Source organism: Eschscholzia californica, unplaced genomic scaffold, assembly GCF_041429995.1.
Source record: "Eschscholzia californica isolate CP2 unplaced genomic scaffold, dmEscCali1.0.p SCAF_5, whole genome shotgun sequence".
NCBI classification, from domain to species: domain Eukaryota; kingdom Viridiplantae; phylum Streptophyta; class Magnoliopsida; order Ranunculales; family Papaveraceae; genus Eschscholzia; species Eschscholzia californica.
The window spans coordinates 38,290,030-38,307,164 of record NW_028238472.1 but is presented as its reverse complement, the minus strand read 5'-3'; the positions used below and the strand labels follow the sequence as shown (position 1 = coordinate 38,307,164).

The window sequence follows — 17,135 nt, the reverse complement described above, 5'->3', positions numbered from 1 at the left end:
TTTTAGAGATTCAAGTTAAGTGTTGCATTGAAGATTGGTTTTGAAGAAAAACTCTAAAAAAACCTATGTGGCTCTCTCAGATTAAGAGTTTGAGTCTTGCATTGGAGATGCTCTAAGGGCAATTGAGCCGAACTTAGTCTTTGTTGTTGACATCAAACAGGAAATGTAAAATGTAAAATGTAAAATGTAAAAATGTAAAATGTAAAATGTAAAATGTAAAATGTAAAAATGAGTTCTTATGATTATAGGAAACTGAATTTGGAGCTTGAAGTATCATAATTAGTCAATTTTGTGACTATTTTTCACCACCTCCTTATTTTTTTCTTCAATTTTGATCCATCTCTGAATAGCTTCTTCCAAGTTTGGTTCACCTTCTGGTTCTGTTCTTAGTAGTATAGCAATGAAAACTAGGTTTACCTTATGTCATATTGGATCTGTTTTCTTTATCCTTCTCTTTCTATCTGAAACCTGTATAGCAAGTGTTAGACAAATTGGCCAGATTCATCTTGGTTTTCAAGGATCTCAAAAGAATTGGGTTGACAATTATGGATTATTTTTGTTATCTAATAATTCAAATTATGCTTTTGGATTCACCACAACTTCTGAAGATGTTACTTTGTTTATGTTAGTTGTTGTTCATATTTTAACTTCAAGAGTAATTTGGACTGCAAATATTGGCCACCCAGTTCAGAATTTTGATAAGTTTGTGTTTGATAAGAATGGAAATGTGTACCTAGAAAGTGGAGGAGTCAAAGTTTGGTCCACATATACTTCAGATAAAGGGGTAACTTCAATGGAGTTACAGAACACCGGCAATTTGGTGTTGATCGGGAAAGATCGTTCGTTGATTTGGGAAAGCTTTAGTCATCCAACCGACACACTTTTATCGGGTCAAGAGTTCAGAGACGGAATGAAACTTACGAGTGCTCCAAACTCTGGTAAGATTAGCTATTATCTTGAGATTCAGGCAGGAGATATGCTTCTTTATGCGGTTTTTGAATCTCCACAGCCTTACTGGTCTATTAGACAAGAGAATCGAAAAACTGTTAATCAAATCGGTGGATATGTCGATTCAGTAACCTTGGAGTCTAATTCATGGAGGTTTTTTTGATCGAAAAAAGGGTCTCATTTGGCAGTTTATCTTTTCATCAAATTCTAATAGTAATGCTACTTGGGCTGCGGTTTTAGGCAGGAACGGGTTAATTTCGTTCTATCACCTTCAAGATGGAGTATCGAGTACTGCAGAGAGTACAAAGATACCTCAAGATTCCTGCAGCACGCCTGAGTCTTGTAATCCGTATTATGTTTGTAGTGGTGATAATCAGTGCCAGTGCCCTGCAGTTTTGAGCTCCTACCCGAATTGCGATCCTGGAGTTTTTCCTTCATGTAAAAAATCTATTGGTCAAATGCAGATGATAAATGTGAGTGATAGAGTTAATTATTTCGCTCTTCCATACGTTCTTCCTGTTTCTAAATCTGATCTAACAGGTTGCAAGAATGCTTGCCTTGAGAATTGTTCGTGTCTTGTGATGTTCTTTGACACTAGTTCAGGAAAATGTTATATGTTTGATCAGATAGGAAGCCTGCAATATTCTAAACAAGGCTCAGTCAGCTTTATTTCTTATATTAAGGTTTCAGGGGATAATTATTCAGGACGAAAGGGAGAAGAGGGTGAAGATAAGGGATTTCCATATGTGATTATCATAGTTATTGGAACGATAATAATTATAGCTGGTTTGATCTATACGGGATATCGATACCACAAGAAAAAGATGAGATTGCCTGATCAAGTACCAGACGATGACTTTGAAGAGGATAATTTCTTACTCAACTTGAGTGGAACTCCAGTTCGATTTAGCTTCAGAGAACTTGAAGAAGCGACTAACAACTTCACTGTGAAGCTAGGGCAAGGAGGGTTTGGATCAGTTTATCGAGGAGAGCTAAAAGACGGGTCTCAACTAGCTGTGAAGAAATTAGAAGGAGTCGGTCAAGGAACAAAAGAATTTCGAGCGGAAGTTAGCACCATTGGCAGTATCCACCATATCCATTTGGTTAAGCTCAAAGGCTTCTGTGCGGAAGGAACTCACCGTCTTCTTGTGTACGAATTCATGTCAAATGGGTCGTTAGATAAATGGATTTTCAGGAAAAACATTGATGAGAGTTTCATGTTGGACTGGGAAACTAGATACAATATAGCTCTTGGTACCGCGAAAGGATTAGCTTATCTTCATGAAGACTGTGACTCCAAGATCGTTCATTGTGATATAAAACCCGAAAATGTACTCCTCGACGATAATTTCTTGGCTAAAGTCTCAGATTTCGGTTTAGCGAAGTTAATGACAAGAGAACAAAGTCATGTATTTACAACTCTAAGAGGGACAAGAGGTTACTTGGCCCCGGAATGGATCACAAACTATGCAATATCAGAGAAGAGCGATGTTTACAGTTTTGGGATGGTTTTACTTGAGATAATCGGCGGAAGAAAGAACTTTGATCAGTCAGAGAAATCTGAGAAAGCTCATTTCCCATCTTTCGCCTTAGAAATGGCGGAAGAGGGGAAACTAGTAGAGGTCATTGACCCGTGCTTGAAAATTACTGAAGATGATGAGAGGCTTTTTAACACGATTAAGGTTGCTTTGTGGTGTATACAAGAAGATATGTATTTACGACCTTCGATGAGTAAAGTTGTTCAAATGCTTGAAGGTATATGTATTCTACCTCAGCCTCCAACAATATCTCAGATGGGTTATCGCCATTATTCAAGTGTTTATAAAGCGATAAGTGATGATGGAACCTCGTCTGGTCCTTCGGATTGTAATAGTGATGCTTATCTTTCAGCTGTTAGGTTATCGGGGCCTAGATAATACATGTTGCTTCTAAAATAGATTAAGATATTCTTCAACAAAAAAAAATAGATTAAGATATAAAAGGTTTTATAGTTTATCCTCCTTGTACCATGTTTAAATTTTCTTCGCTGTACACGGTCCGGTTTATTATAATCACATTTTTGGTGTCATTTGAACAATCCCATTTTTTTCACTCTCAGGCCTAGAAATAGATGCTCTATGAAAACGCCTAGACCTGGAGGCTTTACGAGAACGCCTCGACATAAAGGCTCTACTTTGCTCGACCTGATGCGGGTTTGCTTCTCAGGTAATGTTCGTTAGAACTGGCTTCTCCTTGACTACCAACCACAATGCATCATGGCATTTTTGGTTGTGTTGCTTTTTTGGTTGTTTTGCTTGCACTATACTTTTTTCCAAATACTTGGATTTGTTAGCTTGTTGTAGATAACCTTTTAAAACTATAAGCCTAAAACACTACAGAAGGGGCTTGGCTCTGCCACGCTCGAACTCCAAACCAAACTTCGAGTGTTTTTTTCTTCGTGAAGGTATGCTTGAATGAGATATTTTAGTATTTTTCGAATTGATGCCATCACCGAGTCCAAGTTTTTTGCCTGTATCGGGTACATGAAGAGCATCATCCAAGTCGAGACTCCACCTTATATAAACTTGGGGTTTCTTGATCCATCAGTGAGATTCGTGAAAATAAAGAACTTTTTGCCTGTATCGGGTACATGAAGAGCATCATCCAAGTCGAGACTCCACCTTATATAAACTTGGGGTTTCTTGATCCATCAGTGAGATTCGTGAAAATAAAGAACTGAAAAAAGAAAAATCACTTCCCATCTTGTTAGTCTTTTCTTTACATTTGGTACACTTTCTTTATATGGTCAAATTTGAGGGTTTTAGAAGTTCTAATCCGAACGATATTTGATTTTGTAAACCCACTTACAACCAATGGGTTTCTTGCCAGGTGGCAAGGAAGTCAGAGACCAAGTATTATTAGTCTCGAGGGCTGAAATCTCTTTAGTCATCGCCTCACGCCATTCTGGAGAAGCAGATGCGATTTTGTAAGATTTAGGTTCTTCCGTAGTGATGACGGAAGTTAGAAAAGCCTTATGAGAAGGACTAAAACAGTCGAAACTGATATAGTCAACCAGTGGATAAGGAGTGCGCGAAGACGTCGTTTCTGAACTAGAAAGGATATAGTCAGCCAAATAAGCAGGCGGATTCCTAACACGAATAGGTCGTGTAGGATTATCAGATTCCTCGGCGGAAGAGCCAAGTGATGAAGTGTCACTGGTTGTAGAAGGTCGAGGAGAAGCGGAAGCAGGAATGTCTGGAGAAGATGCACTATCAGAAGAAGCTATAGGCACCTCTACAGGAGATGGTGAAGATAAATCTTTGCTCAAATCAGAGTGAGTCAGAGGCTCAACCAAAGTAGGAGGTGATGGCTCTATAAAAGGCATACGAGGAGAATCAACCGAAGCCGGGGGCGAAGACTCCGTCAAAGGTGGAGGTGGAAAAATTTTGGGTCGCGGTAGAGACCGGGAAGTGTGGGAAAAAGGCACGGGGTCGTCCATAATATTTAAAGGAGTAAAAGTTTGCGAGTCAGAGGAAATATCATTAATCGACTCAAAAGGGAATTTATTTTCAAAAAAAGTGACATTTCGAGAGTCATAGAGGGTTTTAGTCTCTAGGTCATAAATGGTGTAACCCTTCTTTCCATAAGGGTACCCGATAAAAATTCCTGGTTTAGCTCGCATATCAAATTTAGTAGTGACTTTGACATTATGAGCAAAGCACAGACACCCGAAAACACGGAGGGACGAGTAGTCTGGTGGAGTGTCGTATAAAACCTCATAAGGTGACTTCAATGATAAAATTGGAGTTGGCATCTGATTAATTAAGTAGGTTGCCGTTTTTAAACACTCACCCCAAAAACTAAGGGGGAGATTAGCTTGAAATCGCAAGGCACGAGCGACATCCAGTAAGTGTCTATGTTTGCGTTCAACGACCCCATTTTGTTGTGGAGTATGAACGCAACTGCGTTGGTGGATTATACCATTCGACTGAAACCAAGATTGTAAGTCCTTGGTGAGAAATTCAGTACCGTTGTCGGAACGAAAGGTCTGAATAGGGCATGTAGAGTGAGTTGCCGAATCAGAAGAGATGGACTTAATAGTCTTTTGATATTGTTTAATTGTGAAATTGAAGAAATATTCTAAATATTTCTTAGTCTCAGACTTGGACTGCATAAGAAATGTCCAAGTATATCTGGAATAGGCATCAACTAAGGTGAGAAAGTATCGCTTATTTGTGTGCGAAGGAACAGGAAAAGGTCCCCAAATGTCAGCATGAACTAATTGGAAAGGAAAGGTACTAACAGAAGTACTTTTATGAAAGGGCAATTTAGATTGCTTGGCCATAGGACAAATTGTGCAGTCATGCGAGTAATCAGAGCGGATGAAATCAAAACACTTAGATAAGTGTTTGAGACGATCTAAACTAGGATGTCCCAATCGTCTGTGCCAAATGTCAAGCGACTTATGTAGAGTAAGTGCTGTAGAGTTACGACGTAAAATATATAGGTCGCCAACCTCATCAGCCTGTCCAATCAGGCGGGTTGTCAAAACTTCCGTAAAGACACACTGGGAAGGTGAGAAAGTCGCAAGACAATTTAAAGATTTACATAATTGTCGTACAGAAATCAAATTAAACTTGAAACTAGGAATATGATAAACATTTTCGATATGTAAAGAGTCAGAAAAAACTATTTTACCGATATGTTTAACAGGAAGGGTACTCCCATCAGGAATTTGAACGTAAAGTGATGGAGGAGCAAGTTCGTACGAACTAAAACACTGTAATGAAAAACAGACGTGGTTCGAAGCACCGCTATCAATAATCCACGATGTAGGATGGATGGAGAGAATAGTTCCCGAAAAAAGTGTTATAGTTGTAGGGCTAGGGTCACCGATAGCTGTGGTGGGAAAAAGAAACATTCTCAAGGGAGGAGAAGGAAAGAAAATCCGGACTCGGCACAAAGTAGTTGAGAAACTCGAGAGAATAACTTTTAAGAATTTTGTAATGAAGTCACGACATACCGTAATGTTCGTAGCATCATTTTTGAAAAGAAAGTCGTAGTTAGGTAAACTAGAAAAGTCAAAAATGAAGAAAAATAGGGTCAACAAAAGTGATGTAGTTATGCTTGACAGGAAATGCATTGTCGAAAAAGCATAGAACGAGAAAGTACCGAAAATAGGCTTAAGAGGCAACAACTCATGTGATGTTGTCGTTATAGTCGACAAGAAGATCCTTATCAAAAAATTGTCAAATATTGACATAATGTGTGACAACAAAAACAATGTTGTTGTGTTTGAAGTCGACAAGAATATCATTGTCGGATATTGAATGAATAAAAGAGTCTCAAAAAAATGAGGCTAATAAACACTACCACGGTTCTGTACAAGACAGAAACGTGACAAAGTGTCTCAAAAAAATATCAGTGAAGGATAAACTCTGAAGGACACCAGAGAGATGACTGAAATGTGGTATTGGTAAACTTATTAGGGAATAGTTCGATTGAGCAAGATCCCGGACTAGGATGTAGTCGGCTTGGAATCGATGAGAGACCAAACCAGAAAAGATCTAATGATGGTCTGAAAAGTCTATCTAAGTCGCAAATCAGACCGGATTGATAGCTCTTGGTCAATGGTACTAAAATAATAAAGAGAGAAAGTAGAATTTTAGTGGTTGGTAAGAGAACCTTTAGTTCAGTTCACGATAAAGAAAATGGTTTCGAATCACCGTGAAGGGTCGGGATCCTTGTTCCAAGTCTCTGTGATAGGTTGTCACTGTTTTTTTTTTTTTTTTTTTTTTTTTTTTTTTTTTGAATTGTGATCGTGAATCAAGATAGAAACTAATCTCTGTGAATCAAGATGGAGTATGTGATTAGGTGAGTGTAACCATGATTATAGTGTATCTCTGTGAATCAGGGGTAATTTATGGTTGTTTCGTATCAACTAAACCAAAAAGAAAAATCAAACAACAAGAACAGTCAATGGCGCAAGAGAGGTAGAGAGAGACAGGTCTGCCAAGCTGCTAAGATTGTTCGGTCGGGTAAAAATTGAATTCACTGATCCAGACGTTGGTGAGTTGGATGAACGTCGGCTAGGGGTTGCAGTCGCCGGCAGCAGCAGGGAACCCTAATGTTCTCGGGAAGAAGAACAAAGTTGTTCGTGCCGGGTGGCTAATGTTATTGGACTACAGGAGTCTGATTTTCTTAAAAAAAAATCAGACCTATTCAGCCACAAGAGTCTAAGAACAAAGCTAAATCAGACCTAATTGGTCGAATAACAAAAATAAATCAGACCTAATTGGTTGGATTAGGTCTCCTGGATTGGTCGAATAACAAAGCTGAATCAGACCTAGTTGGTCAGATCCGGTGTAGTGTCTCAGATTTTGTCTAAAAAATAAACAAAATTGAAAATTAAATAAATAATGATGTTGAAATAGATAGGAAGACTGACCTTTGAGTGTCGATAAAAAAAAACGTAGAGATGACGAGAAGAATTCCAAAATAATGATCGAAGAAACAATGAAATCCTTAAGCTCGTGATACCATGTTAAATCAAGAATTCCGACACAACTAATAGAGAATCAAAGGTAATTTTATTGATAGTAATGAGCAAGTATTTATATGTTTGTACAAGGAGAAAACTTTACATGATTAGAAATACGGAAAAGGGAAATATATTACAAAGATGCTAAATTGGAAGGAAACTAAATAATGAAACAATTATCTTCATATATTGTAGTTGATTGATGGAAGAAGGGAGATATTCTTCCTTTATTCTTGATATTACTTCAATAGTTCTTGATGTTATAATTAATTAATTACGATGACAGTACTTTAACCCATCGATACAGAAGTATTAAACTCGGCTTAAAAATAACTCTGGTTTTCCTAGTTCGAGTCCACAAGCGAATATGTTAAATGATGTGGTACAAGAAATACATGGTCAAGGGCACTCAGAGACAACTACAAAACAGTGATCATAAACCCACATAACGCTTTCCGACTGCAAGCGCGGAAAGATTAGCACAAAATACATAAACAAATTTTAGGCAACAACATACCAATGATGAAGCAAGAGAGGTTTTTGATTAATATGTATAATATTCTAATGCTGGGTGTATATTCTGATTATTGTGGTAACTGTCTTTCCAATATATCTACTGTTATTTACAAAATTAAATGCTTACGGTTATCTTCTAAAGCGAGAGCGCAACATCAGTCGAATTTTTCAAATTTAGACTTAAGGTCCGTAATTTGACATGGAATGTCAACAAAAGTATCTCCCGGATTATCATGCATATATAATTCTTAGCCTTTCAATATTACATGATTGCATGTGATGTGAATGCGGGAAACTAGTATGGCTATAAAAAGAGTTTCTTTTATTCTTGTTTTAAGCACGGATGGGTACATATTTGTAATTAATTTTGATTTCAAGTTTATACGATCTGCAAATCGTTAGAGTCTTGTTATTAGAGTTTAGGGTCTATGAGGCCATTGAAGAAGCTCGAGGATGAGATCCAAAGGCGAGTGGGAGAAATCAATGGAGGTTCAAAGATGGCGATCTAAGACGAACCAAAGATGAAACAAGAAGAAACCAAAGGAGACTAGATCTTCTAGGTTAGGGGCCATACTAGGATCCATGTCTGCTTGATTTACTTTCTCGTGCGCATTTACTTACTTATTTACGCTTTATGTCGTGGATGTTAGTTAGGCTAAATAGTTCACTATAACACATGTCAGACTAGCGTAAAAGTCCCTAAAAGTAATTTTGAATAAAATGCCTAGCCAGACAAAGACACTCTTGGGACATTGCGGGTAGACTCATGGCAGGGGTCTACACGTCTAAATGGTTTTATTCAACGAGATTAGCAAAAGAGTTTTAGATACTCGAGGCAAAAGGATAGATTAGTCATTCATCAATGAAATCTATCAACCGAGAGTCATAAGGGTATGATCAGTGAAGTAGTTCGCTCACCTGAAACGACGGAGTCGAGGGCAGGGCCCTAGTCCGCTTTACTCAGAAGAACTGGGATCTTGGAGTAACGTTATTCAATCGGGGACGGTTTTATATTGAATAATGTGGGAAAATTGTATTTTTCCAAAAACCATAACGAGTTTTAAAACTTTGCAATTCTTTTATGTAGTTTTAAGATGACACAAGGAAACGAGTTCAACATTGAGTCACACCTAAGGGAGGTACTGATCCACTTCCTAGAATGGAAGAATGAATCGGAGAATGGTTCTCAGATTCAAAAGGAAAGTGTACTAGAAAACCCAATCCCAATGTTGACTCATACCGGGAAGGTCAAAAGCCATTTGCAAGCAATCGTATGACATTCTCTTTGAAAGAGTAATGGATGCTAGCACGACCATTAAGACAAATTGAGGAAGAAGTTCCTACAAACGTCATAAATGGAGAGGTACGAGACCTCCAAGGCACTCTGAAAGTCGTCCTAAGAGAAGACAACATAATTCATCTATCACCCAGTTCAATGTCGATTGAACAAAGATAGATAAGACCTTAGATGAGTCACTCAAATTGTTACGAACAACTGAGAATAATACACGAGAATATCAAATCTAAGAAATGTTCTTGAGATTTGGTAAAAAGAATCTAAGAAAGAGTTCTTGAGATTCAAAAGGGCAAAGGGTCAGTCAAGAGAGACAAACATTTGATCGAAGAAAAGGCAAGCAGTTGTCGAGTTCATGATCAAGAATGTTCCTCATTACTGTGAATGTTTTTAAACAATGACTAGACCATTTAATAGGAAAATACCCTTAGTACTTGGAAGATAAAAGGAACGAAATTATGAATTCCGGTTCTAGTATCTTTGTTAACAAAGTTAAGCAAGTATGGTAGAAACCCTTCATCAGGTATTTGAGACCGGATGTGCGGCTCAGTAGAGCTCAAGGGAATCACATACTTGACTAAAAGGAGTAAAGATCCAAGAGGGAGCAGAAGCAGTATTGCTAAGGATGCTGAAAGGGATCGAAGTCTTCTTTTAGACACTAATCTAGCTTAGAACTTAATAATTATTATTTTGCTCTTCTAAAACATCTGATGTTTTAAACCAGTGGTAAATTAACCGAAGGTTAACATTGATAATGGCTGAAATCAAGAGGTTGAAGCTCGTTAACTTCAGCATTGTCGCTTAGGTCTCAAGGACCAATCGACAAAGTCACCCTTTTAGAAGGCATAGAGACTAGTAATCCATTAGGACTCATATTTGGTTATGCTAGCCTGTAAGTTTACTTGCAGAAACTAACAAGAGAAACTTCAATACGTACTCTGACAACTTCATGAAGTATGGAAACGTACAAATACTAAAGTATCAGTCGGAATGTTTGAAAGGTTCAAACAAAGTACAAACCGAAGTAAATAATCACTTTGGCAAGAGAGTTTAAGCCACCCGATTAAATTTAGAATGGTGAAAACTTGAGTCAAACACTTGAACCATCAAAGGAGTTGAGGAACAGTTTCCCAACTCACTCCATGGAATACATCCGAAGGATGGTGGATATAGTTAGAATAATCGAACAATGCTATACATGATTCGATCAATGATGGGTTTAAGCCAGTCTTCCAAATATTTTGGGATATATTCTATAAACAGTCGTTTTCTCACTTTATCTACTCCGTCTAAAGCTAAGCATGTGTAAAAGTGTTTTACAAGGATACAAAAATTAGCTAAAAGTCTGGCGCAATTTCTTTAAGAAGAAATTTAGGCTTCTTTCACAAATAAACAAGAGAACAAAGTGTTTCTTGCTCATGATAGTATTCTTCTAGTAATTAGCGTAACAAGGTACTAATTATTAGAAGAATAAGTGGGAGAAAAGTACAAGTCCAATTAATTTGACCATGAGAAAAGTCATGAGCAGTCATGAGGAACAATCATGTACATTGTACAGGCCGATTAAGTTCGACCAAGAGCAACAAAACTATTAAAAGAAAGTTAACCGCGGTTCCTCAAGAAAGGAAATAAAAGGTAAAGATGGAATCTAAACACCTACCGCACAAAGCGAATGAAATTCGCAGGAGAAGTCTCAAGTAGTTGAGAGTATTCCAAATTGTTGTTTAAAAGCCCTTAAGGTCAAGAGTTTATCTCATAAAACTCAGAAGATCAAGATTCTTTCTGAAGAGATAAAAGACCTGTGCAGAGACGGAAACCGACTCTAGATTTTGGCATCAAGACAAAACATTATGGAATCCATATCTCATCAAGACCTGTAGCTTGATAATTTAGTCAACGGAAGACCTAAATTAGTTTTTCAGAGAAGAAAACTGAGATGGATGGAAATATTCGTGTTTCCAAACACTAGACAAGACGAATGAAATTCTTGTAGTCCAGTTATGTCTATACACATGCTTCAAGAATCCATCAGAGGATTAAAGTACGTGAGAGTTGGAATCTTCGATTCATAGAGGTAATCAAAGCAGTTTGATTCCTGAGGAATGAAGAAATTCTTGAATCACGAAATTTCAGGAAGGTAAGTCGGAGTAACAAACTTTTCAGGTTCGTATGCAGAGTACATACAAGAAATTGAGTACGACACAAAGATGTTGTAAAAAAATTATGAACTGACTCAATAAGGGACCACACACAAAAGGATAAAATGTCATTTTGGGCATCAAAGGTCTATAACATAGATCAAAAAGATGATAGAATTAAGAATCCTTGGTACGCCAAAGATTCTTGAAGTCCAAACTCGAAAGATCCATGACTCGGAGCAGTTCATGAGAACTTCAATCCAAAAACTCATGACAGAGAGCATTGCAAGACTCGCGCCGATGAGAAAGAACGCATGAGAGAGACATTTATGTACAAAACTTAGAAGTCGGTCATGTAGATATGATTAGCATTTAGACATCCAGAGCACTGATGTCGACATCCAAATTCGGATTGGAGAATCCGAAACACTACTTAGAGCATCCTAGGAGGCTATAGGATGAAGTTGTATAAAGTTGAAGAAGTCATAGTAGCAAACTTCCAGACATGGAAGGAAAGTAGACTAAAAGTGTTTAGGCCGGGAACTGTTGCAAATACTACATGAGAGTTAAAATCCTTAACTCTAGTAAAGGTTACTAGAAATTATCAAGGTTGAAGATAGCAATCTTCAAATTAATTGATAATTAGCAAAGTTTAAAACGGACTACATCGGTAGTCAAACTAAACTGTCACCTAAGACAAAGTATGAGACTCATACACAAGTCTAAAGGCATGGGGTACATTTAGAATAGACCTTGACAAGTAAATTGAGCGGGTAAAAATGAGTTTTACGGAAGAGGCTGAAATTTACAAACTCTCGTTATCGGAAATAAAGTTAATTATTTCACAGTTGTCTAAGTTTGGTTTAGTACTTAAGCGACAGTCCATAGATAATAAAGCATTCCCAATAGGTTTGTCAGATACGTGATCTGATGAATGAAACTCTATTAAGTGAACTTGGAATATTTATTATCATCTCCCTAGTCAGGTCGTTGCATGGACAACAACGATTAAGGAAGACTAGCACGAGATGTCGATGAGATAGCGCAGTTTCATGGGTTATAGAATAGGAGTATTCAATTCGACTACGTGGGTGTGTAAAAGGTTATACACTGGATAACCCTCGATATGAGAAGTACATCACTCGTGATGAACGCCAAAATACTTGTAAAGGTTACTAGAAATTATCAAAGTTGAAGAGAGCAATCTTCAAACTAATTGGTAATTAGCAAAGTTTAAACGGACTACATCCGTAATCAAAATAAATTGTCACCTAAGACAAAGTATGAGACTCATACACAAGTCTAAGGCATGAGGTATATTTTAAATAAACCTTGACAAGTAAATTGAGTGGGTAAAAATAGTTTTACGGAAGAGGCTCAAATTTACAAACTCTCGTTATCGGAAATAAGTTAGTTATTTCGCAGTCGTCTAAATTAGGTCTAGTATTTAAACGACAGTCCACGGATAATAAAACATTCCGAATAGGCTTGTCAGATACGTGATCTGATGAATGAAACCCTATTAAGTGAACTTGGAATAATTATTATCATCTCCCTAGTCCAGGTCGTTGCATGGACAACAACAACTAAGGATGACTAGCGCGTGAGGTCGATGAGATAGCGCAGTTTCATGGGCTATAGAATATGAGTATTCAAATCGACTACGTGGGTGTATTATCATCAAAATAAATTGTCACTCGTGATGAACGCCAAAATACTTCTCATTGACAAAATTGGAGAGATTCCTCAAAACATGAGTGTTCCACTCATCTAGTGTAAGGAATGTCTGACTTTGGTTTCGTTAAACACCGCGCCGTAAAAGGAGGTTATAAAGGCGGATAACTGGGAAGGACACGATAGACATGAAGTTAAGTGGGAGTACAAGAATGGATTGTGTCATCCTAATTACATTGGGTAAAAGTGTCTCAAGGCCACTTGATGAGTTAACAACTGAATGCGTGGCCACGCTCAAACGGAGTAAATGTTAATCGTTTGTCTTTGGCAGTCGTACTCGGATATCAAGAAAGTCTGAATGACATGACGTATCAGATGGGACACAAATTGACAGGAGAATCGAGAATTGCACTTGTTCTAAGTACAAGTGGGAGTCTGAATGAGATGTCCTTCGCCCAAAGATTGAATGCGAGCAATTTGTCGAAAAGGACAATTGATGAAGAAGATCATCAAGTCCGGTTGATTTAGGGGTCGTAGTGGTTAGCTAGAAACCAACTACGATAGTCGAATTACGAAGTAATTCGCGGCTAACTTCGACTGGATCCTACAACGGGTTACACATAAGAATGGCTATTTAATCGGATGATATGACTAGTGCGAGTGAGATGTATATTCATGGGAGAGTCCCATAAATATGTCTCATAGGCCTAAAACATGTTTAGGCAAAGATAGCAAAAAGGCCCGAAAAATGGGTTTTAGGCCTAGAGCCAAAAATAGACTTTTTGGACTCAGATTGGCTGAAAATTGGAGGGTCAGTTCTCCTAATAGGGAAGATAAAATCGACCAATTTTGGCTGGGTTTGGACGTCACCTCCTCATGGAATTGAGAAAATATCAACAAGTTGTTATTTTCGACTATTTCATTGATCTTATTCAAAAGGGTGTTTTAGGAAACTAAATTAGAGGTGAACTCTTATTAGGGTTCTATATAATGACTCTTAGGGCAGTGAATAAGGCGTGGAATTTCTCTAAGAGCTTTCTTACTCTACAACATCAAGTAGAGAAGAGAAAGTGAGCTAATTTCCAAAAGCTATCAACTAGTCATTCAAGAAGAAGTGTTCTTCTTATCAATCTACCATTAGAGTTCTAGCTAGCTTTCAAGGTGAGAGATTAAGTAGACCATTCGGTGTCCCAAGTAGAGGAGCTACAATTGGAGCTCTTGGTCTTCTAAAGCGATTGGAAAGGTTCAAGGGAAATTAGCGATTAAGGTAATCTTCTAGACTCTTAGTTAATCATTAGTTTAAGCATGATGATCTTGGGATCATACTAATGTTAGACATGAGATGTCTGAGATTCCGCTAAACGACCTTAGTAGACACCACCATAACCCAACATATACCTCACATGTTTGGTGGAGATGAACAAACTTATATAGTTAATTTACGTGATGAAATTGCCAATGGACTTATGCGATCTACTGCTTAATCGATCGACTCTGATAGAAGATAAAAGTCTAGAATCCGACAACAAGGTAGACATGTTCACTTTAACTACTCTATTCTAATTTGATTTGCGGTCCAGTAATTTGTTTTCATGTATTTATATTATATATTATTTGCTTTCGTGTATTTAAATTCTGCTCATTTTACATTACATATTGTTGCTTTGTTTCGCTTCGCTTTGAACTCTACTATACTACTCTACTATCTGTGGGTGGATAAGAAGTATTATGTTGACATTGACATGTACTAATTTGTATATATTGGGTATTGGTTGTAATTGGATTTTACGAATGCTTATTTCTTTTGGTTGTCGTTTGTGTTTGTAGTATCTGAGCATTAAATTCCTTAAGCGAGCAGTGCGGATATGGAGGTGGTTCCGGGAGGTTTTTGTGGAGGCAACACAGTGAAATAACTTCATCAATTCAGGGTTATTTCAGATTCATCTTGATCTTCACCAAATGAGTCTCTTGGGGATGTTTCGAAGTTCATTTTTTTTGTTTTTTTGGTAGTTGGTGTTGTGATAAGATAATTTTACAGGAAGTCAGGTTTCCTGTAACATTTATCTTAAAAGAAAAGAAACTTACTAGTGTTCATTTTTGGGAAAAGAATTTAAGTTTGTAGTTTGTGTAAGGAATGGTTCATCTACTCATAAGGGTATAAATGTAGAAGATTAATATTCAGATCTGATAATTCAGATTAAAAAAACAAACATGCTAACTTGTTAAACGATTCAGCAAATTCAGATTCAGCAAATTCTGTTTCAGACAAAAAAAATAAAAATAAACAACACCTAAGAAGTAAGATTATACCTTGAAACAACAGGTTTTCCTTCCATTATTGTCGATGAGTCCAATTATGAAGAAAACAGTACATAAGCGCACTAGCAGCATCGTACCATAATTGAGAAATTTGTACTTTCTGTCTCTAGAATTCTTTCCGAAATACTAACTGAAAACCATAAAAATCAACTTCAAACACCAAATACAGAGATTCAAAAAGCTAAAAATAAACTAAATTGACGATTTGATAGACAAAAATCGATTGAAACCCTAGAATTTAGCTCCCCGAACTATCGACTAGCTTTCCCACTTTCCCTCGTGAAAGTCTCTGAACTTATAAACTATGAAATTTTAAATCTTAGGGGTTCTTGAAAATCGATCTAGATACAAAGGTCAATTCAGGCATAAAAAATGAGAGAGGTTTTAGAATTGTCCTTCAAGCCTATTTCTATTCTAAACTTGCTATGGTGCCTAAAAGAAAAAAAGATAACTTGTCTGTTTGACAAAGAAAAAACAAGAAATTAGACCTCAAACCCAATTTCCTGATTCATAAACTACATTGAACATACTTACGTTGGTGTAAGACTGAAATTTTTCAGTCTAAAATACCTCTAATCTTATCTGCTAACAAAGCAAAGGAGTGTACGTGGAGATCCCTATATCAACGGCCTTTTTCTTTTCTCATTTACCAAAATAAAACCCTTGACTTGGTCTTTTTTTATTTGACTTGGTCTTCTTAAAGAGGGTGCTTATAAAATCTATTGTCCTTCTTCTTTGGACTTTTGGGCTCTAAGTTTGGGTTTTGAATTTCGTTTACAAACCAAGGGGTGTCTTCATTTTATAATCTCCCCAAAGGGCAAAAATGACCCTCAGTTTCTTTCTTCGATAACTAGTTTGTTTGAACTACAATTTTATTGCCTACTTCGCTCTTGGGTTCACCATTGACTCTACTTTTCATTTGGCTCCCTGATTATGACCAAAATGATCGAAGTACTTCTGGTACATAACTAAAATACCCTTGCGATATCTATTTTCCGTTTCGAGCGCATGAGATGAAAATGTGATGATTTGTTATTTTATACCAAATTATATGCTTAGGTTGATATAAGCTATCTCCACAAGAAAAACACATAAATTATTTGAAATAAAATGCAAAAAGAACTAATTGTTCGAATTAAACGATCTAAACGTGGCATATTCACGCGACATCAAAGACTAATCCACCTTATACTACTCTCATCTTAGCCCACCAATAATTGATCATTTAGTTAGTGGTCCATTTGAAACCTATAGAATAATGTCGTGTAGGCCAAGTAACTGTCTTCCAATTACAAATTTTTTTTTGTTGAAATTTCCAACTACAATTTGAATTGTCTTTGAATCATGTCTTCTATTAACCATCCTTTTATTGATATTTTTACATGTCTTTGAAATTTCCAACTACAATTTGAATTGTCTTTGAATCATGCCTTTGAATTGTCTTTGAATTGTCAATCATATTTTTACAATGTTGTGATTGGGTACATTTTAACATCTAAAAAATTGACTCAAACCTCATAGTTTTTCAAGTCAAATGAGTGCTCCCACCACAAAATTGGAAATTTCCAGATCAGTTCCTTGAAAGGCACCCATCGTTTTGCCCTTAACCATCCTTTTATTGATATTTTCTGTGGGTTTTAGAATAAGCAGACCCAAGTCGACGTATTGGATTTCAACAAAAAAAAAAGTCGACGTATTGGAGCAGTGTAAGAACATCTCCAATGCA

General features: G+C 37.0%; 1 protein-coding gene and 1 pseudogene across 1 annotated transcript; one reads left to right on the top strand and one right to left on the bottom strand.

The window, feature by feature from the left end:
* The first annotated feature begins 263 nt into the window (after positions 1 to 263).
* LOC147539044 (G-type lectin S-receptor-like serine/threonine-protein kinase SD2-5 pseudogene) lies at positions 264 to 3,025 on the top strand (annotated as a pseudogene).
* Positions 3,026 to 3,502: 477 nt separating this feature from the next.
* LOC147539043 (uncharacterized) lies at positions 3,503 to 4,741 on the bottom strand. The gene is made up of 2 exons (XM_086643059.1): positions 3,799 to 4,741; positions 3,503 to 3,564 (listed from the first exon to the last, which is right to left on the bottom strand). The coding sequence occupies exons 1-2, from the start codon at positions 4,739 to 4,741 to the stop codon at positions 3,503 to 3,505; spliced, it is 1,005 nt and encodes a 334-aa protein (XP_086499185.1).
* Between the last annotated feature and the right edge of the window lie 12,394 nt (positions 4,742 to 17,135).

Excerpts from the sequence above, each read along its gene's own strand:
- LOC147539043 (XM_086643059.1), bottom strand. The coding sequence starts at position 4,741 with ATGCCAACTCCAATTTTATCATTGAAGTCACCTTATGAGGTTTTATAC. Across the intron at positions 3,565-3,798 it reads ACCTGGCAAGAAACCCATTG|GCAAAAAGTTCTTTATTTTC; the intron begins GTTGTAAGTGGG and ends TACCCGATACAG.